The sequence below is a fragment of the Phyllostomus hastatus genome, unplaced genomic scaffold (genome assembly GCF_019186645.2).
Source record: "Phyllostomus hastatus isolate PE091 unplaced genomic scaffold, TTU_PhHast_1.1 phas_contig_90, whole genome shotgun sequence".
Taxonomy (NCBI): domain Eukaryota; kingdom Metazoa; phylum Chordata; class Mammalia; order Chiroptera; family Phyllostomidae; genus Phyllostomus; species Phyllostomus hastatus.
Window position 1 is genome coordinate 4,976,774 of NW_025333984.1, and position 23,319 is coordinate 5,000,092.

At 48.9% G+C, this 23,319-nt stretch overlaps 1 protein-coding gene across 1 annotated transcript; it reads left to right on the forward strand.

Moving 5' to 3' along the window:
- Positions 1–979: 979 nt before the first annotated feature.
- On the forward strand, positions 980–10,351 carry APLN (apelin). The gene is made up of 3 exons (XM_045852260.1): positions 980–1,347; positions 6,954–7,125; positions 7,825–10,351. Exons 1-2 carry the CDS (start codon positions 1,281–1,283, stop codon positions 7,118–7,120), a joined length of 234 nt encoding a protein of 77 aa, XP_045708216.1. The 5' UTR covers positions 980–1,280; the 3' UTR covers positions 7,121–7,125; positions 7,825–10,351.
- The last annotated feature ends 12,968 nt before the right edge of the window (positions 10,352–23,319 follow it).

Here is a 23,319-nt window from a genome sequence, read left to right on the forward strand (position 1 = left end):
CCCTGTCCAGTGAATGAGGCAGTCCCTTCTCTTGGGAGCCCCCAGGCTGTAAGAGCTGACGGTCTAGTCTGGGAAGGCAAGCAACTTCAGGACATAGTTACAAAAGGGAATCCCAAGGACATGCAAAATGAATCCAGTCTTGATGGTTTGGAAGTGGGTAAACTGCCCTCATCCTGGTGCAATAGGAGCTGCTACATGTCCCAGCAGTGAGAACGACCCAGGGGCAGCCCCTCCTGCAGTATTTGTTATCCTGGCAAATCTTCTAGATAGGATTTGAGATTTTAAGTACTGCTACAAGAATGAAGAACTCTGGGGCAGGATGAACTGGGTGGGAGCATTCCAGGTAGAGGGTGCTTTGTGGGGCAGCTGGGCAATTAAGCGGTCTTGGGCACAAGCCTGAGCAGTCATCCTTAATACAAACCCAGTTGAAGTTATAGAGGAGTGAAGATAAGTAAACCAGTGTGTGTGGGTCTTTGTCAAGCTCTTGCTGATGCGAGTGGTAGGGAGAGGGAGTGGGTCTGAGTTGTTTTTGATGTCAGAGGGTCAGAGCTGGAGCAGCCTTGGCCGGGTGCTTCTAAGAGCGCCCAGGTTCCTTGACAGCTGGTAAGGAATCGAGGTGAGAAAAGGTTAAGTGTGCCCTTCCACCGCCCCAGATTCTTCCTGTATTTGAAATCGTTCAGGTCTCCAAAACCCTCTTGCCCCCAGCCAGGCGGGCATTGTCCGGGAAATGGTTGTGGGTAGTCGGTGCGGCCATGCAGCCTTTTGTTATGGGGCCACATCAAGGTTCCCTCTAGGGCCCTGGCTGAGGCTACAGAGTGCGTGCCGGGAGGGGGGCGGTGCGGGAGGCTCGCCCCCCTCTCTCTTCCTGGCCCCCCTCTCCAGCCCTCCGGATGACCACATGACCAAGTGGGCTGTTGGCCAAGCCACAAGCTACAAAATGCAGCCCCAAGAGTGAGCAGGGAGCATTCTCGTTGGCAGCCTGGACCTCGGGCAGCTGGAGCCACGGCCGAGCAGCCTGCCTCTTGGAAAGAGTTCGCGGACGCCCCCGGAGCCGCTGGGGCCAGCTTGGCGGCGCTGCCCGCACAAGCGAGGGAGGCTGCAGGCAAGGGCAGGGGGCAAGCGCACAGCCAGCCAGCCTACGGCGCGGCCCGGGAGCCCCAGGAGCTCCGCGCCCACCAGCCTGCAAGAGCCGCAGCTAGAGTCTTTCTGGGCCTGCAGACTCCCGACCTCTCCACCTCCCCGCCTCCTGGCCAGGCCCGTGGTGCTGTGGGAGGAGCAGTATGAATCTGCGGCTCTGCTTGCAGACACTCCTGCTGATCTGGCTCTCCCTGACCGCGGTGTGTGGAGGTGAGTGCTTGCCTCCTATATGTCCGTGCCTCACTCACGGTTCTCTGGCTGTCGCTGCCGCGCTCTCTGCCCTCCGTCCCACTGGTGCGCTCTCCACCTCCCGGAGGCTGGCGCCTGCGGGCAGGAGCAGCCACGCGCCAGCCGCCGACTGACAGACAGGGCGTCCCAGGCCAGGGACCGCCAGCTGCAACCTCAGGTATCACCCGCCCAGCGCTTTGCCCCTCCTGGTTGCCCCTCACAGTCCTAGGAGCTCAGGGCCGCAGGCGTACTCCCGGTGTCCGGCGCCCCACATCCCACGTGGTGGAAGCTGTGGGGGGGCATGTCCCGCTCCCTTCGTGGGTCAACGGAGGGAACTGACCTGAATCCGGTGGGCTGCGCTCTCTCGTTGTGGGTTTTCTGGACCCTGCAGGTTAGAAATCCCCAGCTGTTCCGGTGGCGGAGCACAGGCCACTGGAGATGATGTGCCAAAATGCAGACGTGACACTTGTTGCATAGGCAGGAGAGGGCGGCGGGGGCGGCGGTGTGGAGCCCAGCTGCTGCTCCTTTCAGCCTGCTTGAGAGCAGAGGCAGCCTCCCCCAGCCAAGCTGGGCAGGGCCAGGCTAGGCTGGTCTTCTCCACCCTTACCCCAAGGTCCTGTTTGGTCTGTTCTGCCCCTGCACAGGAGGCCCACAGACTCTGTTCTTCGATATCCTAGGTCAGGCACAGGCGTGCTTAACCTTAGTTCCCCTGTCTCTAGGCACCAAGCCAGGAAACAATGCCTAACCTGACACCTTCATGCAGCTCAGGGAAGGGGAGTCCTTTTGCCCCCACCTGCACCACATCCCCCACCTGGCATACTTGGCACCGGTGCTCCCTTGCTCTCCCCAAGCCCCAGCAGTCCCACCCTGGGTTGTGTGTCCTCTTTGTGTCAGTATTTCCTGAAGTTGCCAGCTCCCACCTCCAGCTGCCACAGTCCTGTGTCTTCTGCCTGCCTGGTACCACAGAAGGGAAGCCCAAGACCAGGTGGACTAATGCCAGTGCCAGGGCTGGAATCACAAAGAGGTGGGAACAGAGGGGAAGAGAGGGCAGGATAACAAGTTTCCTAGAGGAAGGACACAGGGCCCCACTTGGTTCCAAATCCTCCAGACAAGGAGGATGGCCTGCAGCCCAGGAACCTCTGAGGGAGCTGGTGGAACTACACCTCTCCTTCTTTGTAGGCATCCTCCTTTCTCTGCTCTTGTCTTATGGCACTTCCCTGGGCCTGGGAGCACTGTCTGGCTTCTCTGAAAGGTGCTTTGGTTGGGACTGGCATCACCTGCCTTCAGCTAGCTGTCCAGTGGTCTTCCTGTCAAGGCCCAAGCTCTGGGTTAGCCCCGTCCTTGGTAAGAAGAGGGCAGGCTTTCTCCTCAGAAACTCCTGTGAGGCAATGGTGGGAAGAGAGTAAAAGATATGAAAGATACCATCTGGGCTTGTTCTCTATAATCCTACCATCCAGTGCAGTTGGCAAGATAAGACACACACCTGATACCATTACAGGTAAATAGTCTAAGGTGATATCTTCAGGGAAAGAAAGAGGATTGTCTCATCTGCATACCTGGTGCTCCCCCAGAGGCTCTGGGGAGACCCTTGGCCAACTGACCACCCCTAGAACGCTTTCAGGGTCCAGATTTTAGGGCAGTACTGGTAAAGGGTAGAGCTGGTTCCAAAGGGAGGGAACACTATGCCTGGCCCAGACCCTGCCACTGCTTGCTTTAATTCACCCTTCTTCATTAGCCCATATATTGTCTATCTCTCCTGATTTGGGTAAATTTGTTGTGCTCACATTTTTTGCAAGCCTAGCACAGGAGACTTCCTAGGCTCCCAGTGCCTTCTCCACCCATGACCTCTCCTGGAGCTGAGGGATGGCACCTCCACTCTGGTGGCCAACAAGCCAAGGGTCAAGGTACCCATGTCCTCTTTCTCCTGTTTTCTGTCCTGGGTGAGAAACAGGAGCCCTAGAATCACCTTGCCCTTGACCCAGACTTGCATGCTCTCCCCACCTAGAGTTCCCAGTCAAAGTCCCAGGCCTGAAAACCATGCTTCCTCCATAACAAACTCTATCCTAACTTGGAATGTCTCCTTCTCCTCCACCAGCACACACATACTCCTCCACTGCCTCCTGACCTGGGGTATATTTTGCTCTTCTGATTCTGAGAGCTGCTGGGCCAAGGCCAAGTGTTCCTTGGTCTTGTCTGAGTACCTCTCTTTCTCTCCTTCTCCTCCCCCTCCCCAGCTCCAGCTCAAAGCCTGCAGTCAGTGATAGTATGAGGACATACTACTGTACCTCTCCTACTCAGGGTGGGGGCATCACCACTCTATCCTTTATTCCTATGAGTTAAGCACCCATGTAACCTGAGTCGGGCCTCTTGGTGGCAATGCAAGTGAAGTGAAGGGCCAGGTTGCCAGAGCAAAATGTGTCCAAGGACAGCAAAGCTGGCATGAAAAGATCGCTCAGGGCACTGGGGTGGAGGGCTGGGCAAACAAAGGAGACCTCATCCTGGAAACACATGCATGACCCTGAGTAGTTGAGGGAACATAGCCATCAGGGTCCCCACTAGAGCACCAATATGGGTTTTTTAAGCAATCACAAGATAGGCTGGATGACAAGGGGAAAAACAGATGCATCATTCCTGATGAGGCTGGCATGTTCCTGAAAAGTCTCATATATCTCTTTGTACATTGGCAGGCATGGAGTTCAGGCTGCCTGAAAATCAAACCCTGTTCATCCCTGACTGTGGTTCTCAGTGCAGAGATGCTGGGGCTTCATTGCTGATGGCGCTTTGGAGAATGATGGCTCCAGTCCCTCTAGGCTGGAGATTGTCTGGGGGATTACTCCAGCTTCCCTTTAAGTAGCAAATGAGTTGGAAGAAACTATTTAAGTGCACTGAGAATAGCCCCCATTTCTAAAGGGGAATTCTTTTGTATAGCTGGGACCTCTGCAGTGATGAGGATCAACAGCCTCTAAAAGTCCCTTTGGACAGGATAAAGCCCAGGTTTCAGGTGTCAGCTTATCTTAGGGTGAGCCAGATTCAGAATCAAAAGTAGGAAACAGGTGGGTGATGGGATCAGAGTGTGTGAGGAGCTGCAGACTTCCGGCTACAAAGACAGTGAGCACCCCCTGCACCCCACCTGATGGATGGGATGCAAAATGCCAGGAGCTTCTGAGTGGCTGCTCTGTATGGCCTGGCTGAGTTCTCAGATTGCTCAGAGAGCTCTTCTCTGCAGGGTTAGAGCCTAGACATCTCCTTGGCCAGAGTCCGAGCCACCATCCTTGTTCCCCATTGTGTTTATCTGCCCCACATGTAGGCCCCAACACCCCTAAGCCCTCCCACCAACACTCACAAGTCCTGGGGGCTGATCATTTGGAGATAAACCCTCCCCCTAATCTGGACACTGTGCCTCTCTTCTGCATGCCTACTGTATCCCTGGGGTCATAGCTTGTGCCATTGTCCTATACCAATGCCATTCACAGTAGTTGACATGGATACAAGAACCAAGGTCTCACTTGTATTTGCAAGACTCCTATGGTCCTTTCCTGTGCCTGGCCATGCCCTCACCACAGCCCTTCCTGCCCCAAGTGTTTCTCTGGTACTGACTCCTAATTAGCATCATCCTTATTTGCCTCAGTTGGCAGGAAAAACCTTCAGAGGACCCCAAAATACAAAGAAGAAGTTGGAGCAGCTGGGCTAGGGGGCTTAGTAAAGGTCCTTCCCTTCTTCCCCCTCTAGCCCAGAACTTTTGCCGATGGCACCAAGAGAATAGGTAGCTCTATGACAGATGGAAGTGACCTCATGGCCCCTGTCCATGCCTACTGCTCTAAAATATAAGTCTCATTTGTGTTTTAATTCTCATTAGGTAACGAGTTTAGGGGAGGAGCTAACATATTAATCCACCCTGACCAGAAGCACAGAAATGTGACTGGTAAAGAGCAGGGTTGTAATGAGTCGGGAAGGAGGGTGGAGGACTAGAATGTGCACATGTGTGTAGAGTGTGTGTGTGTGTGTGTGTGTGTGTGTGTGTGTGTGTGTGTGTATGTCTGGGTGAAGAGCAGCAAGCCCCAGGAGCCTGGGCAGGGAGGGTCCTAAGGAAAAACCTCACCTGCTTTTGGTCCAAGAGGAGAATAAACACCTAGAAACTGTGTACAAGCAGAGAAGGAATCCTAAGAGCCAAGGGACCAAGGAAGGGTGCTGGAAGCTAGGAGGAGGGAAAGGAGGAATGGCCAGGAGCATTACTGGGTGCTAGCAGCCAATGAGGTGGGGAGGTATGTGGAAGCTGTGAAATAGTGATGGAGCTGGGGTTTGAAGGATAGGGATAGAGCTGAAGGTGAATCCAATAGTGTTGGTGAAGAGAGGCTGGGATTCAAGGTCACTGGCTTTGGAAGCCATATTTCTGCAAGCCAGTCCCATAATGGGCATTGCACGAGTACTCTGCCAGTCCACCTCTTGCCCAGCATCATCTCATCTCCCCATTTTTCCTGCTTCCAGTCTTTCCTGGCTGGACTGTAGCCTTCATGAGAGCTGGCCCACGGGCCTTCTTCCTCAACAAAACCAGGAACACCCAGAACCACTTAGAGTCTACTGCCAGTGCTTGGTCTGCAATCAGAAGGCTTCTAGTCTAAGCCAAATGTGGACAGATGCAGAGCTGGTCCCAGTGAGCAGGAGGGAAGCCAACTGGGATTGAAATGGCAGGCGTTTACATCAGACAGAATGGGCTTGTGGTATGAGGATGAAAGGAGGTGGGGCATCCAGTGGGGAGGTGCTAACTTCAGCAGCCCAGCCCCCTCCTCGTGCACAGACTTGCCACTTCAGGTGACCATTCACTCATTTGTTCATTCATTCATTCATGTAATATTTATTGGCCTCTAAATCTGGTCACAGGCCAAGTAGAACCCAGCACATGAGACACATAAGAGTTAGAGGACCCTCCCAGCCACACCCACAGGGTGACCAGAGGAGAAGGGAGCTCAGAAGATGCCTAAACACTGATAAGATGCCAGGGGTGAGGTATGAGATCTCCAGTACTCAAAAGTGGGCCACCACATAGCAAAGGACCTAGGAGTACAATATCATGATATTCTGGATTGGCTTAGATATACTTCAACAAAGAAAAAAAAAGAAAAAGGATAACAAAGGCATACATAATTCCATCTGAATAACATGAATCTGGGTGATAGATATGTGCTGGTGGAGGCATTCATTTTACTAATATGTTGTAGATTTGAAACATTTTAAGTGCACTGGTTACAAGGGAGCAATGGGGGCTTTATTGCCTGCTGTGCCCCAGTAAAGTACAGGCATAATATCACAAACTGCACCCCCCAGTTATGTTCTAAATAAAGAACAAGTTTGTGCCTGCCACAAACATGATAGAACTGTCTAAAGGACATAAACTCAGCTCCACAAATTTCAAGATGTGACAGGTGGGTTTCATTTGCCCTCAGGACAGTGGAAAAATTGCAAATTCTTCATCAAGATAGAAGACAAAAACAAAGAAATGCTATGAGGAATGCCACTTTATGGAGAGATTGTCCACTACCATGGGCCTGTGGTCTGTGGTCCCCAGCTAACAAGCTTTCTCTTTCTTGCAGGGCCCCTGCTACAGCCTCCTGCTGGGAAAGGGCTGGAGGAAAGCAATGTCCGCCACCTGGTACAGCCCAGAGGGTCAAGAAATGGACCAGGACCCTGGCAGGGAGGTCGGAGAAAATTCCGCCGCCAGCGGCCACGCCTCTCTCATAAGGGCCCCATGCCTTTCTGAAGCAGGTACTTGAGCCTCTGATCAGTGGATGATGTGGAAGGGCTGGGGAAGAATTAGCCTGGAAGCTGGGTGACCTTGTGCTTATCACTGGCCAGACACCTGCTCCCAGCAGTCCCAGCACCACACACAACATAAGGGCTTACAGAGCACCCATTTCACCCCCTCAATTTTGCAGAAGAAGAGACCAAGGCTCAGAGAGGGACTTGACACTTGGGGGCCAACCTCCTGGCTCCTCAGCAGCTGGATGTTGGTTCCCCTCCACCCTGGGGTTGGGCAGGCTGACCTAGTTGGATAGTTCTAGAAGTCCTAGGGGTCTTAGATGAGCTGGGGATGGGTGCCCCAGGGAATGCCTGCAGGTATACAGTATGGATCCTCACCAGACAGGGGGAGTGGGGAGGGGACAGAGAGCCTTGGATGGTAGACGGCAGAGAATTGGAATATAGTTGCCCAGAGCATAGGAAGGAGAGAGAAATCAGAGGTTACAGAAGAGAGTCTCTTCCTCTGTAGAAGGCACCAACTCAGGGGCCTTGGGCTTTATACTTAGGGTTGTGAGGAGGGGCAGAATGACCCTGTCTCCTCTCTTTTCCTGGGTGGTTCCTTTGACCTAGGATGTGTCAGTGATATCTCTATGGTCATTTTATTGTCTATTTAGGACTAAAGATGTCCTCAAGTACTTATCCCCTGTACTTCTCTCTACTCCACAGATTGGTCTGCTTCTTTGGAGTTCTTATATACATTGGCCTTTCATCTTGCACTCGTCCTAGCGGCTGATGGTCCCAGCTCTTCTTACCCACCAGCCTCCTTCAATGACATGGTCCTGCCCCTAGTTTGATGATTCCCTTTCTCCCCCAAGGATCCATTCAGCCCCTTTTCCTGGACCTTCTCTGGACTAACTTTGGAAACTCAGCACTGGAAGGCCACCCTTCTCTCTGAACTTCCCCTGCTCTAGTCTCCACTCTCCCACCTAATATCCCAACCCTTCATGCAGCCCTCTCTTCCTCAGGTTTGCCCTGGGGGCTGCATTAGAACACTCTCTTCTTCACTGGGCTCCAGCAGATCCCAGGTTTTTGTGCCAATTGGACCCTTCAGCAGGCCTCCGGTGGAAAGTAAAGAGATGAACAATGAAAGACTCTACTTAGAAGCCAGGGACCTTGGGATGCAGACAGGGTACCTTGGAGGGCATTGGAGTGGGGGGCTGGCTGGTGCTGTAGTGAAGGAGAGTGGTGTAGCATTGGAAAAGATGAGGAACAGTTTCATTGCTGCTTCTTCGTCCCCATGTTTGGCCTGATTAAAGAGGTGAAGGGAGGGGCCTGAAGTACTTTGTCACTTCTCTCACCTTACTGTGTTTTCTAACACTACTGCCAACTCGCTGTTTCCCAACTTACTCTGTGCCCCTCAACAGCTAGTTCAAAGTCTAGCTCAGGAAGGGAGTGTGATGGACCTGAGGTGGCTCTATACCCTCCCAGGAGCAAAAGCCAGGTAGAAGTGTTTTTGCCTAGAATCACAGAATATCAGAACCAAAAGGAACCTTACAGATCACTTAGCTCTGCCTCTTTATGCAAACTCCTACAAAAAGAGGGGCTGAGACAGGGATAGTGACCTGCTGAGAGTCACTGCAGAGCCAGAATGAGGACCCAGGTCTCCCAACTCCCACTTGATAATGTCCTCTTCTCTCCTGATGTCTTTGCAAAACTTACTAAGTGCCTTTTCTCGGGGTTGAGGCTTGGGGAAGCTAGGAGGGAAGAGGTAAGCATGCTGTGAACTGCCCCATGGTGGTGGTGGTGTGTTGGCAGTGGCATGGGGACAGAGCTGCTCTTGCCTCCCTGGCCTGCCCCTGCTGGTTCATTTCCCAACCTGGGCTGAAAAATTCCTTAACTGGCCAGGTGATCCCATTCCTTCAGCACTGCCATACCTCTGGTATTTTCACAGGGGCAGCTCAGGCACTGAGACCCAACTGCTTTTTAGGAGCTCAGAGATGGCCTTAAGTCACTGGACTCAATAGCCTTCCCTTCATGTTGACCAGGTCTTCTTTCCCAGTGGCCTTCCCTTTGGAGGAAGGAAAGGAGAGAAGGAAGGAAGGAAGAATGGGAGGAAGTGTAGGTCTGAGCAGGCTTCCTTCTCAAGAGGCCTCCCAGGAGGGAGAAAAGAGGAGACAAGGGCCTATTGGCCACCTATGTATGTTTGGGGGCAGGGGGAGTCAGGGCCCCCCAAGCCCCACAACAACCCCGATTTTGCCTACCCACCTCTCGCCCTTCTGCTGCTGCTAACACTGCTGCTGCTGCTGCTGCTGCTGCTGCTGCTGCTGCTGCTGCTGCTTTAAGGCCCACCCTGGGGAGCCTGGCTGAGCACTCATCTCTCCCCTCAGGCTCAAAGTAGGGGCTGGCCAGTGTCCAGAAAGCCTCTTCTGACACTGATGCCCCTACCAGGGGCTGGACCTTCTTCCCCCTTCTCCTCTCTATCTCCTGTCTCATCAGCCTCCCAGCCCTATGAGGAAGGGGGAAAGGGGGACAAGGGGGATGGCACAGGGCAACAGAGGCCACTGGGGGACTGGGGGGCTCTTATTTAAAGTGGTTGTGTATGATTCTTATACTAATTTATACAAAGATATTAAAGCCCTTTTCATTAAGAAATTGTCCCCTTCCCATAATTATGTTCACTGTGTCTGTAAAGATTGTTCTGTGTAAATAGGTCTTTGTAATAAGGAGTTAAAAATAACAGTTTGCCTTTACTCAGGGAGGTCATGTTCAGGAGAGACCTTCCTGCCCCCTGAGGTCCATGGTTTCCCCATGCCCACATGTTGCATGTGGGAGGCAATATGCCTGCATCCTAAGTTGGTTCCAGGTCAAATGGCCACAAACCAATTTGCTACAAGATCACAAAAAGAATTTCTTTACTGAATGACCAGTTCACATAAAATGCAGTACTCTTTTAAGTGTTTTGGCATCTGTTTGAGTGTGCTACTTTTTGATAGTGTGCTTTAAAGGATTTTTGGAATGCAATTTTTTAAGAACATTCTGATTAAATGTGAGATTTCTACTAAAAATTGTTTTGTATCCTTGGTGGGTGTCTTCTAATTTTATCTACTTTTGAACACTTTTGGGACTTTTTAGCCAGTTTGCCTTTCTTGAAAAATGTTATAATTTCTGTAATAAATACATGTGGTAATGACTTTGTGTGTATCATTTTATGTTTCACAAAGTAGAGTTCCTTGATAAATGAGATAGCCTGAAAAATAAAATGCAAGGAGTTTGACGCAATTCTGCCCTATCTGTCTCACTTCTTCATGCTTGTCAAAATGTCAATACCTTGCAGAACAGACAGGAATATTGGGTACTTGCTAATTTGGTTAGTCAACTTGTTAGGTGCACACAGGCATATAGGATGCAAAGTAGAACCCAGCAAGAAGGAGCTGGGAGTGACCAAAAAGGTGCATTTGATAAATCTCACAGGAAATGTTACAGATTTGACAAGTATTTACTGCTATAAATATACAATTTTAAGAGAAGGTCTTCAGCAAACTTGCTAAAAAGTCATAAAACTGCTCAATAGGAGATAAAATAGAAAAAGCCATCCACAAGCATAACAAAATGTTATCATCAACAAAATGCTGCAGATTGTGACAGAGTGATTTAAAAATATGACATTATGTTGAAGTACCTCTTAAAAATTGGTACAAAGTGACTTCTTTCAAAATTACTACTTTGACTTTTAGGCAAACTGGTTGTCAGAGTAATTGCTTTTAGGCAAGGAGGTTTTTGGTAGGCTTGCTTTATGCTGATTCATCTCTTACCTCCCTAATCACCCCCAAAGTTCTAGTTTCCCATGAAACCAAGAAGGGGAAAGTGGCAGGGCAGGACAACTTAATACTGACCCATAAGTGTGTAGCCTTTAACAGTTTACAGTGCTGTTTTTTTAAAAAATCAACTCATTTTATCATCCTAACAATTGTGCAACAAAGACCACAATACCCATTTTACAAATGAGAAAATAGGCTCAGAAAGGTAAAGTGACTTGCTCAAAAGCTCACAGCCAGTAAATGAATCTGGACCTCAAATTCTAGAACCTGGACCTCAAATTCTAGAATGCAAACTTTTTCTATGGTACTATAAAGGATCCTGTAATTAGAGAGCAGACTTAAGTGCAAAGTGTGTTTGGTATTCAGTAAGTACAATAGTAATGGATGGCATGGTGTTGACTAGTAGGATCAGAGAAAGGCACATGGAGGCTGACAAACTAACACTGTCTCCTGAAGGCCCAACTGAATTTGGTTAAGTTGGCAGTAGGACACTGGGCAGTGGAGGTGGGGACATGAAGGGGGAGGAAGCCACCAGTGTCCTCCGGACTCACGTAGTCAACTGGATTCTTGTGCATGACTGAAAGTCTGAGCTTCATGGAGTAGAGGGCGAGGGGAAAGAGAACTGGTGTCATGCCAAAAGAAGTCAGGACCTATGGGTTTCCACCCCTTGGCAATATCTTGACTTGACCAAGAAAATACAATAGGATTAGAGGAAGAGGTTGCTTTTAAAATACAGAGGGAAACAAGGAGTTCACTTAACTGTTTTTGGACCATAGGTCCTGGACCTAGAGAATGAAGGAGGGTGGTAGAGAACCTGAAAAACAACAGTGCTTCAAGCTTGTCAGGAAATTAGGCAGCCTATGAAATGACAGAGATTAGGGAGGCAAACAGACTCAGACTACACACAGCTTTTCAGACCTTCAGGTATGGTGTAAAACGAGCCACAGCCACGTTGAAGCCTAACATTTCAGACTCTCCCACAGCCCTGGCTGACTTGGTGTACCCAAATGGGGCTGTGCTCCTCTGTCACAAAGGGAACTATGGGACCTGGCCCGAGTGGTCTTTCTGAAATGCTTTATAATTCTATTTTTTAGGCCTAAAGATTGTTCAACTGAAATTTCTCAATCCAACATTTCTTTCTGACCAGCATAAGCCTGTGCCAGCTAAATGGCAAAGTGAATGGCAAGGAAAGACTTACCACCTTCTGCTCCTGGCTCTAGAGGGGGCTGCTGACTCAGCCAGCATTTCTCTAGAACTCCCAAAAATGAAAGACCTCACCAGGGCTCCTTTGAAAAGTCAGTTTTCCCTCTGTACTAGCTGGTGCTCAGAGAGGGAGCCTGGCAAGGGATTTCCCTTGCTGTTGCTTTGGACTTCAGCCAAAGGCCAGAGCTGCAACCAGGACATATTCTTGAGTGTGATGAACCTGGGGTCAGCAAACTTTTTCTGTAAAAGGCCAAACAGTAAGGATTTTTGACTTCATGGGCCATTCAGTCTCCATCCAACTACTCCAGTCAACTGTTGTCATGCAAAAGCAGGCATAGACAAAGTGTAAGTGAATGGATGTGGCTGTGTTCCAACAAAACTTTATTTATAAAAACAGGTGGTGGGCCAGTTTGCTTAACCCTGTCTCACAGGAAGCATCAGCAAGCCCTTCAACTAAACCCTTGAACCCTTGGGCTTACACTCTGCAACAAGGTCTAAAATTAAGGGAATTTAATAAACTGGTTATGAGTTGACCTCCAGGGCATGCTATCTGATAATAATTATACTAACAAAGGGCTTTCAGGGGAAGGGGAAGTCTGGAGTGAGATCAGGGTTCCAGTCCTGGCACCACTACTTACTTATCTGTAAGACCTGAAAGCCAGCGTCTTGATCTGAATGATCCCTGTTTCCACACCAGGCGGGATACTCTGTCTACTTTTTAGTACTGTGGTCAGGACTGAATGTGATGATGCAGGTAAAGTGTTGGACACCATGCCCAACCCACAATAGGGGCTCACTAGTGGGAACTGATATTATCTCCACAAAGCCTCATGCTGAAACCCTAAGTGGACAGGAGTCATCATTACCTCCAATTTATAAATGGGAAAACAGGCTCAGGGAGGTCAAATCTGTTGTTCAAATCCATAGAGCCACTAATCGGCAAGTCAAGTCTCAAACCTGACTGCATCCTCAGCTTAGGTCAGTTGCCATCCTCTTGATAGGGGTTTTTACCTGCCCACCCCACCCCCCGCAGCCTGGGCCACTGGAAACTTCTAATGCCCTAAATAATCCATAGGGCCTCCACAGGGACAGATCCGACCCTCAATCTTCTAGGAAGTCAAGACAGATGATGTGCAGCATTAGCTTGGGTAGAAACTAGTCTAGGATTATAAAGCTGGGCACTTGCTCCAGGAGACTTGTCTGGCCTTCAGGCCCTCAGGAGAGGGAGCCAGAAGCCTGAGTTCCAGTGCTGAGTCTGTTTCTGCCCGGGCTTATTGGGCAGCTTGACAAAATGTCTCCTTGGGCCTTTCTGGTCCTCAGCATCCTAAGCTGCCCAGGCTACCTTGAAGGTGTATGTGTGTGTGTGTGTGTGTGTGTGTGTGTGTGTGTAGCATTTGATCATGAATAGGGCTTCACGGAGGTCCCAGCAAACAGTGAAAATGTTTCAGGCCACCCTCCAGAGGGAATCAGTGTTCTGGGAGAAGAAATACCACAGAAAACAGGGACCTTGGCCAGTAAGGAGTGCCACACCTGGGCTATGTGGGTCTGCACAAGCTTTCCTTAGCCCTAGAAGCTGAAGGAACCTCCATTTTGTACTTTCACCATTGTGCAAACAAAATGCCTTCTGATCTTTCCCGGGTGTTAAAAAACTGCCAGACTGCAGGCAGGTCAGCTCAGTGGCCTGAAACTAGATCTTTAGTGCTCTGGACCCTAGCACCAGCTTGGCCGGGAACTAGTGTGTGATTCTCAGAGGTCAATTCATCTTTTGGGGTTCCTAGTCCCCCTCGTGTATTTTAATAGAACAATAATCTCTGTTCTCCATACCAAGGACATATAGCATCCTAGAAGGTCAGAACTCGCAGGTACCTGGGCAGTCATTCAGTTCCCTGAGCCCCTTCATTTGTACAGATAAAGAAAGTGGGACTCAAAAAGGGAAAGTGGCTTGCTTAAAGGGACACAGCTAAATGATACAAGTAAACTGGTAAAGAGCCTGTCTTGAATTCCCTAGTTCCCATCACTACCCCATTTTATAGCTGAGGAAACTGAGACACAGAGAGGCTAAGTTCACCTGAGGATCTTCTGTGGTATGTGAAAATGAAATGAGAAGACTAAGGTGGCATTGTTTCAAAGAAAGGCGAAGGCACTGTTGAAATGCCAAGCATTCACTCAAGGGCTGCAGTCACCTCTCTGCTGTGAGGAGGGATTAATTCTGGCACCTTCAGTCCCAGGGCAGCAGAAGTGCTTGTGTCTCTGACTCCCTCCCCAGCAAGTGTAGGAGTAGAGGCCAGTGACCCTGGCATAGTTATGAGATTTCATTCCCCTGTTTCTAAGCTCCCCAAATTTCTCACGGCCTAGAGTCCCTCTCACTTCCTTTGGGAAATCCCGACTCCTCAGAGGTGAGGGGTGTGGAAAGATAAGGGAAGAGAAGATAAAGCAGGGAGGGGAGAGATCCCATGGGGATGCAGGAGGAGAGGTGTCAGGAGGGAGGGCTCACCACACAGCCCCTTCTACCTCCATCCAGTCAGAGATCTCAGATGCTGCTTTCTCCATGAGTTCCAATCTGATTCCCCTCCTTCCTCACTCCAAGAAGACTCTGGGCTACCTACCCCAGCTCCACAGCCCTCTCCACCCCCATCCCCACTCTGAAATTGCCTGTCAAGCTACAAGTCTCATGCCATGTGCAAGTTTCAAAAGTAGGTCTACCTCCCCTCAATCTATGCTAACATTTTCAGAACACAAGCATAAGAAAAGCCCGTTTTACCTGCCTCTACCCAAGGACTGAATCAAAACAATCTCCTAAACCATTAGCTAAAAATGCCTATGCCTGGGTAAGACACCACATGAACAGTGAAGAAGACTTGCTCCTTACCTTGTCTGTGGGAAGCTCAAGGGAAGGGTATGTGGTGAAGGTGTGACAGCCTTTGCTGCCAGTGGCTGCCACAGTGCCCTCTATATGGGCCTGGCTGTTCCCCTGGCCCCAGCAGGTATGTGAGGAAGTGAACTGCTTTCAGGAAGCAGAAGCTGGGAAGATCTCACCCTGAATGAACAAAACTCCATTTCCCAGTGTTCCTTTTGCTTTTCCAGTCTTCCCAGACTTTGCTTCACTGGCTTTCTGCCTCCCCAAATTCCCCCAGTCATTCAAGTGCCAGTCAAGGCAACCTCCCCCATGAAAGCTTACCAGATGTTCCTCGTGCCCTGAAGGTCACCGGCAGGTGATGGCCGGATTGGAAGCCAGGCTTGTCTCCCCACAAAGTCTGTGTGCTTACTAATCATACACTTTATTGCCAGACTGAGATGGCCATAACCTCGATGGAGGTGACAATGCCCTACAGCGATGATGGGGAATCTAATGATCATACCTTCCAGCCCAGGATCTGGAGACTTAAAAATCCTGACTCCTCCAAGTACTAGGCCTGGGTTGCTCACTTCACTTTTCTGGGCCCCAGTTTTGTTTCTAAAATAGAAATAATAATCTCTAGCTTCCTCACAGGCGTATATCGAGGCTAAAGTGGTTTCTGAAATTAAAGTGTTTGGATGCATGTGTAAAACAGGGGGAAATGCCTCCCTCAGAAGATATCTGGTTTGCATATGAAAGTGCTTTGTCATCTGTAAAAGGCTACAGAAATTCATTTTTCAACATTCAACAAATGCTTAATGAGACTCTACTATGTGCCACATTCCTTACCTGGTAAGGAAGACAAGATGTTATTTAAAAAATCACAAGAGAAGGTCTAACCAAGACTGGTAAGGGCTCTAGGAAGTTTATTAGAGAGAGAGATCACGATCTAGTTGGCAAGGGGTGGGAGTGAGGGTCAGAGGGGTTTCCTTAAGAAGTGGGAGCAGGAGAGGGGAAGTCCTGGCAGAGGGATCACAGGGTTTGAGTACAAGCACCCCAGGAGGCAGGGAACAGACGTGATTTATTCTTAAACCCATTTCTCAGACAGGAAGCAAGCCCACCAAACTGGCCTGGCACTTTTGAAGCTTCTTAGTTCAACTTTCCTTAGGCTCGGCCTCCCTTTTCTCCAGGCCTCATTAGTCTTCGGGTGAAATTTAGTGTGGAGTGAGAGACTTCCCCCTGCTGGCAGATTCCAGGAACTGCATGAACTTCTTAGCATCTGCGCCAAGCCTAGGATAGGGCCACTTTTTAAAGAAGCTTCTGAAGTGACCTCATCCGTCCTATTCCATTTAAAGTGTGAGAAAGAGCAAAAACTAAAATGTGTGCACAGGAGTGTCAGCTGGAGTTAGTCCAGGTAGACTCTTTTAGTTGCTTCTGCTACAGGATTCTGAGTCTGTGATTTTGTGGGTGCAAGTGTATGCCCCATGACTTGAGAGGAGGTGAGGGTGAATCTACAGGTCATGAGTGTAGGTGAGTTCTGTATGTGTGAATACTGACTAGACAGGTATGTGAATTTGTACTGGATTAGGCCTGTGTGTATATTAACTGCCTGTGCAAGGTATGTGGGTGGGGAAAGGAGGGAATGTCACCCAAGGGTTATGTTCTCCAGCTTGTAGCTGCAAAAGGCAGCAGCTGGCTCTCTGAGCCCAGGCCATGCCCTGTCTGCACCCATACAGAGTGGTCCCAGGCTGTCTGGCTCCCAAGGAGCACTTTCTTATTCCACTAATCTCCCCGCTAGCGGGTACACTGTGTGCACTCACAGATGTTGCGAGAGATCTGATAGCTTCTAGAGGTAATGAGCAAATCTGATTTCTGCATGTACTCACAAGAGAGGCCAAAAGGAACATTCTCATCCTGGCCAAGTCTCAACTCAGGGCTGCTCTTTTCCTCTGTGTGTGCTACTGTCCCCTTTCTGGGTATTTCTTGCTGGCAAACATTCTGATTATTTGGTGCCCATATCATATTAGTTACTAAATATTTTCAATGTCTCCCCTATACATTTCCTACCTTCCCAGGTAATATATGTTTCTTTCTTTCTTTTTTTAACCTGGAACTTCAGGAGACCATGAGCTAGGGCATTTGTCTTGTCTTCAAGCCTAAGAAAAAGTTGTATTTAAGAAAAATAGACCTTCTTCATCACCCCTCTAAATAGCATGAAGATACTAGTCCATCTTTCTAGTGTCAGCAAGCGAAATCCCTTGGTGAGGCCATCATCAGTCAGATAAATACTTGAGCCATTAGGATATCAGTCTAATAACACCCTTGGACTTTGCCCAAAGGCCCAACTTTCCGAGTGAGCTCAGAGGGATGGGAGCTCTGGAAGATTCAAGTTCAAGTTCAAGTAAGTGCTCAGGAGCAGGCCTGGCCTAGTCTTTTGCACATGGGTGGGGCACACCAGTCACACCCACAGCATTTCTAGGAAAAACCCTCTTCTTGTCCCTGGCCTTTGGGCTCAGCTCTTCATTTCTGTTTGCAGAAATGCAAACAATAGGGAGCAGTTTTCCACAGGTTACTTCCAGGCAGGGCTTCTTTTCTGCCCACTGTATGACTTGCCCCTTCCAATTGCTGCCCCCCCCCCCCCATAAGCTGACCTGGAAGACTGTGAAGTGGTTTGCTAGAGGGGAAACTTGCATCCCAGTTTTGCTACTTGGTAGCTATGTCACTCTCCTCCTCTGAGTTTCACCACCCTTATGCATAACATGGGGATGACAATCGTACCTCTTGTGTTGTCTTAAAGCTCAATTAAGTCACTGAATCTGAAATCAATTTGAGAAGGAAATTATTGATAGAATCATGCAAGGGGTGAGTGCAAAGCTCTAAGGTGTTCCCCTAAGGCAGCTCTCCAGCAGGACAGAACCTATTTTTTATGCCCAAGTTATTTATGAAGATTTGTAACCAATGGTCATATAGAATCCCAGGGTTAATCAATAGATAATGCAAGCTAATATTTATTGAATACTTACATGCTAGGTACTGCTCTAAGTGCTCTACATATATTATACTCATTTAATCCCCACAACAACTTCACAAGGTAGAAACTCTTATCATTCCCATCTTACACACAAATAAAACAAAGCTAAATATACTTAAGTAAATTACTCAAAGTCACATAGGTAGTCAATTGAGCTAAGATTTAAAGCCTAGAATTCTGGCTTCAGAACCTGTGCTCTGTGGTTGTACACAATATTCACTAAGTGGTTGTTTTGCCTCTGCTTGCATACCTTCAGTGATGGGGAACTCCTTAGTTCCTAGGGTAGCCTGTCTTCTTCCTTGTCTGGTCAAGCCTATAGTGATCCCAATCACCCAGAGGTCCTAAAGACTTAAGCAGGGGGTAGGCTAAAAACAGGAGACTATAGAAAACAAACACTCTCCCAGCATCCCTGGTCCTTACACAGACCCTCTGATCCCATTCACCAAAACCTTCTCCTCAAATGGAGGTTGAATTCAGGAAGTAAGATGGCTCCCCCCACCCCAGTACTCCTCTGTCATCTGAGGAGAGTGAGTGAGCAGGAGTTCCTATAGTTAGAGCCCAGAGCATACACAGCCTTCACTGTATTTAATAAGTGCTCAATAAATGCTGAATAAATGAATGAATGGACACATGAATGAAAGGCAGACTCACAGCCTCCTTTCCAGCCAGCCTCAGTCTCCTGGAGGAGTTAGTTTTGTATTGTGCTTTGAGATACTTAAAAGCAGTATCTCCATGGTAACGAGGCATAGCTCTGTCACTACAGGGCCAAATTCTCTCCCGTTGCACTGACTCTGAGCTCACTCCAGAAAAGATCCTAAACTACCTTGAGTATCCAAGGAGTAGATCACTGTCCATTGGGAGGCCTGCAGAGTGGACACCACCATGAGCAGATCCCCCAGAGCAGATCTCCTCAGGGAAATTCCCAGGCTGATTGACCTTGCTGGGTTTCCATGGTAACAACACTAGGCTAATGTGTTGCCAGGGTGATGGTGCGCTACTGCTAAGATTGCACAGGACCAGACCACACAAGGCCACTGTGTTGAAAAGATACTAATAACACCTTTCTGAGTCTCCATGGCAACAATGCTCAAGCACCGGGTAGGCTTTGTCCCAAATGCAGATTAGACCCCCCACCCTCCACACTCAACAAGAACGCTCTGGGAGGTAGGCCAGGGACCAGTGTCCTAGGGGCTTGGCCCCTGCCATTCCCTCCCAAGGGGAGGAATCAGGCAGGGCTTGTATCTCTTCTGAGGCCCCCTCTAGTCCCCACACTCCCTCATCATACTGCTCCTTGGGGTGTTTGGCAAAAGCTGCCTGGGTTTGGGCAGTTGGGACTATCAGGGAGAAGGGCTGGGGCAGGAAGATGACTCAGGTGTGTTGGCATGGTAGAAAATGGATTTGGGGACACCTCTTGGGTCAGCAGCATCTCTTGGTGTTGCTGCTTCCAGGCTGCAGGGCTCATGCACCCGGGCTGAGGAAGCAGCCAAGGCAATATCTTCCCATAGCAAAGCTAGGAGCATGTGCCAGAGGTTTCAAACTACTTCCAAAGTTATGACACATATGAAGCCCATTGAAGCAAGATTGGGGGCATCCAGAGCCTTACTTATTCAGTCTTATCCCTCTTCCCACTACAAGTGTTCCCCAAAGCACCTACACTTCTGTGAAACAATCTGAAAAACTTCCAGCATAGGCCAGTCCCTCAATAGTCCTTATGAAGAGGTTAACTAAGAACAAGAACGTGCAGGTAACTTGCTTAAGGCCCCACAGCCTCTCATTACTATCGCTAGGACTAAAACCCAGGACTCTCATTAAAAAACCCAGTGTGTTATGGACTGGGTGTCCCCTAACTTGGGCTCTTTGAATTCCCAAGGACCCACCAGGGCTTCTGTTACAATAATGATCTGCAGAAGAAAGAAGCTTCCATTGTGGGAGCACACAAAAATGTTTAAAATGGAGCTTCCAAGATTGACATTTAGGAGTACCTACTATGTGCTAGAAATTTTGCTAGAACATGTTTTCTGTGCTAGATATTATCTTGTTTCTTCTTTATAACAAACTATTTAGACAGGCATAATTATCTTCCTTTAGCACACGAGAAACTGGAAGCTTTGGGGGCTGACTGAAGCTTGAGTCTATTAGTAGATTAGTTCCAGAGGGGATTCTGGGATGAATGCTGATCCCTGGCCTATCTCTGGTGACACTGAGTTCAAGCAGACACATACATTCAAAGCATTATAAACTCTTTATTACTTGTACCTCCACAACTAATATCCACATCTAACTCTGCCCCATCCAGGATGACTGGAGGGAACAGTCTTGAAGGCCAGGTGCATGCTATTTCTTCATAACCCCATTGAGCTGCTGGCCACACTAGGCAGAACATCTTGTGAGTTGGGATGGGGGATGGTAGTGATTGTAATTCCTAGTTGCCATGGAATCTCAGGGGAAGATGCCACAAACATCAAGTCTGTCAAATGGAAGATCTGGGGCAGCAGCAACCAGACCTGCCTCACTAGTTGGTAGGCCTGGTGGGTATGGTCCTCCTTTGCAGCCCTGGGAACTGTCAAGTGTGCAGGCTGCTTCCAGAGGCTTTCCTGGGACTTCACTGGGTCTCAAAGGGCACTGAACTCTCTCAGGTTGTACCCTTCCCCTTAGGTACCCATCCCCTCCTTTTGCTTCCATGTGTTGCAGGATCACTTTTCCTTCAACCCTGGCTGCCTCACACCTCTCCTCCACTGCAAAACTATCCCCCATCATTGGAATTTGTTTGCATTTGCTGTTGCTGAAGTGGGGAGCACACTGGACTGGGAATCTGAGCAGTAACTCTGGGTTCCAGCTCTGTGACTCACAGCCTGTGTGTTCCTGGGAAAATCATTTCACTTCTTTGGTCCTGTTTTCCTCTCTGGAAACTGAGCTGTGGTGAGAATCAAACAAAATCTCAGCTGAACATGTCAAGTTCTCAGGGAGTCTTTTCCTGGCACTGTAGAGTGGGTTTGCACTAGACCTGGGTTTGGTCCCTCTTTGGTGCCCCCACAGCCCTCCCACTGCTGCCTACTGGCCCTGTCACACTGCAGTTGACTACTCTTGCTCTCCCACTCTAGATTATGAGCTCTGTGACCACAGGAACAGGCTTCTCTGGCCCATTGCTATAGCTCCAACCCCCTGCACAGGCACATAATAGGTGCTTAATAAGTATTAAGTGGATAGAGAGAAGGACAGGCTGCCCTGTACATTCTTCCTCCTTTACTTTTCAAACATTTCCACCATGGTGCAGTCTCCTTAATGCCCTGCTGTCCTCACAGAGGTCTGAGAGACTCGCATCAAAACCTTCACTGGGGTCAATGGCTTCATAGGCCCTTCATTTGAACACCTCAGGCCCCATAACATGTAGAGGTTGTATGGAAGTGTGTGGGGCTTTAACAACCCCAAACCATGTCCTATTTGTTATACTCTCAGCAGTGGCAGCAGCTTCACTACAAGCTGCCCTTCTCAGCCAAAGAGCAGTGCAATTTAGTGGTTAGGAATATGGGCATTAAAACCAGATGTCCACCTATTAGCTGTTTCCTAATAATGTAAAATGGAGGTGTTGATACGCCTGCCTCATAGGGATCTTGTGTTTCAGTTGTGTGTGTGTGTGTGTGTGTGTGTGTGTTTCTAATACTGCTTGTCACCAAGTAAGCACTTGACAAAACTACAATGAGAAAACAAGGGGTGGGGTATCTTCAACCCAAGTAAGAGTGGGGCTTGGTTTCCCTTCCTCTAACCTCCCCACATTGCCACCACTCCAGTTTATGATCAGACTTGAGTCACATGAGAACAAAGCCCTGCCTGGCTATTTGGACCCAGCAGGACCCAGAGAAGGCAGAGTTTTCTTGCTTTGTGGCCTAGTCCTTACCCCTTCCCCTACAGCAACAATAGTTTTTATTTATTTATGATGCATTTAAGTACCTACTGTGTGCCACTTCCAAACTTTCTCAAGTATTGCTTTGATCAACTCCTTTACACTCTACTTAGAGCTCCTGCCTTAGCTGCACAACAGTTTTTTCTTCTTTAGCATTGAGTCTCCTTCAAACTATGGTGCTCCCCTTCAGCCACTCAGTAGTTGTATGATGTTGGACCAAACCCCTTAATTTTCTGTACCTTAGTTTTCTTATCTTAAAAAAAATTAGGCTCTAGAAGGTGTCTGAGAACCCTGTAGCTCAGGTGGTGCCAGGTGACTGGTAGGTTGTCACTGGGTCTTTGTTCCAGGGTCAGAGTGAGTTGTATGTATCCTGTGGCTCAAAAAGGGCAGGCCTTGGGTACCCTGCCTATCAGAAGAGGCGCCCCCCCCCAGTCTTAAGGTGCTCTAGATTTCATGGTGGAGGGCTAAGGCCATGATTTGGTACATGGTGACGCCCAAGGCAGGGATTCTCAGAAGGGACACTGCCATCTCCCCAGTGAGTTTCTAAATGTTGCCCAAAGGGGGTCAGGCTCCAGCTGAAAGGAAAAGACAGGCCTTGGTGAGGCTGGATAAAAGCAGCTGCCCAGATCTCACTGGCATCTTCTAGACCTAGATGGACACTCCTTCATTAGGCTTGTCACCTGCCTGCAGATCCCAAGGTGCTCAGTGGCTGGGACAGGAAATCATGAGGACAGCTGCTCCCATAGTGAGAGTTAGCTTCCCAGGCCATGTGCCTCCTCTGAGAGGCCTTACTTGGTCCACATGGACTTGGCAACTCTCTGCACACACACTCTCATTGGGCCTAAACAGAGTCCATGGACTCTATCTCACTAGACCACTCTAAGATCTTCCCTACACCTCCTCAGACCCCAAAGCTACCCTATTTGAGTTATGGCCCCTTGACCTTCAAGGAATTCTTACTCTTTTCTAGCTATAGTCTACCCTGCTTTAAATTGAAAATATAGTCCTTCATTTAGTCCCCTTGAGGTGAAGAGAGGTCTCCAACTTCATAGACACAAGGGAGCCAGTTTGGTTCTTGAGCAGTGGAATAGCATGCTGACAGTATTGTGTCCTAGTGAGGAACTAGCACTGAACTTGAAACACTGGAAGACAGAATACCTGAATTCTAGTCCTGGCTCAAAGATTGGCTATCTGATCTTGGGAAAATCACTTCCCATCTCTGCACCTGTTTCCTCATCTGTAAATGGGGATGATGTTATAACCTACTTTGATAACCTCACTGGATTGACATGAGGATCAAATAAGAATGTATATGTAAAAGTGCTTTTAACCTACAGTGTGCTATATAAATGCTCAGTAGTAGATGACAGGATGCTTTTCCTCCTGTCTTAGGGGTCTGGCTCCACACTGACTCCTTCCCCTTGGCCTTCAA

Coding starts and splice junctions, on each gene's coding strand:
- APLN (XM_045852260.1), top strand. CDS start 1,281: ATGAATCTGCGGCTCTGCTTGCAGACACTCCTGCTGATCTGGCTCTCC. Junction 1,348..6,953: donor CCTGACCGCGGTGTGTGGAG/GTGAGTGCTTGC, acceptor TCTTTCTTGCAG/GGCCCCTGCTACAGCCTCCT.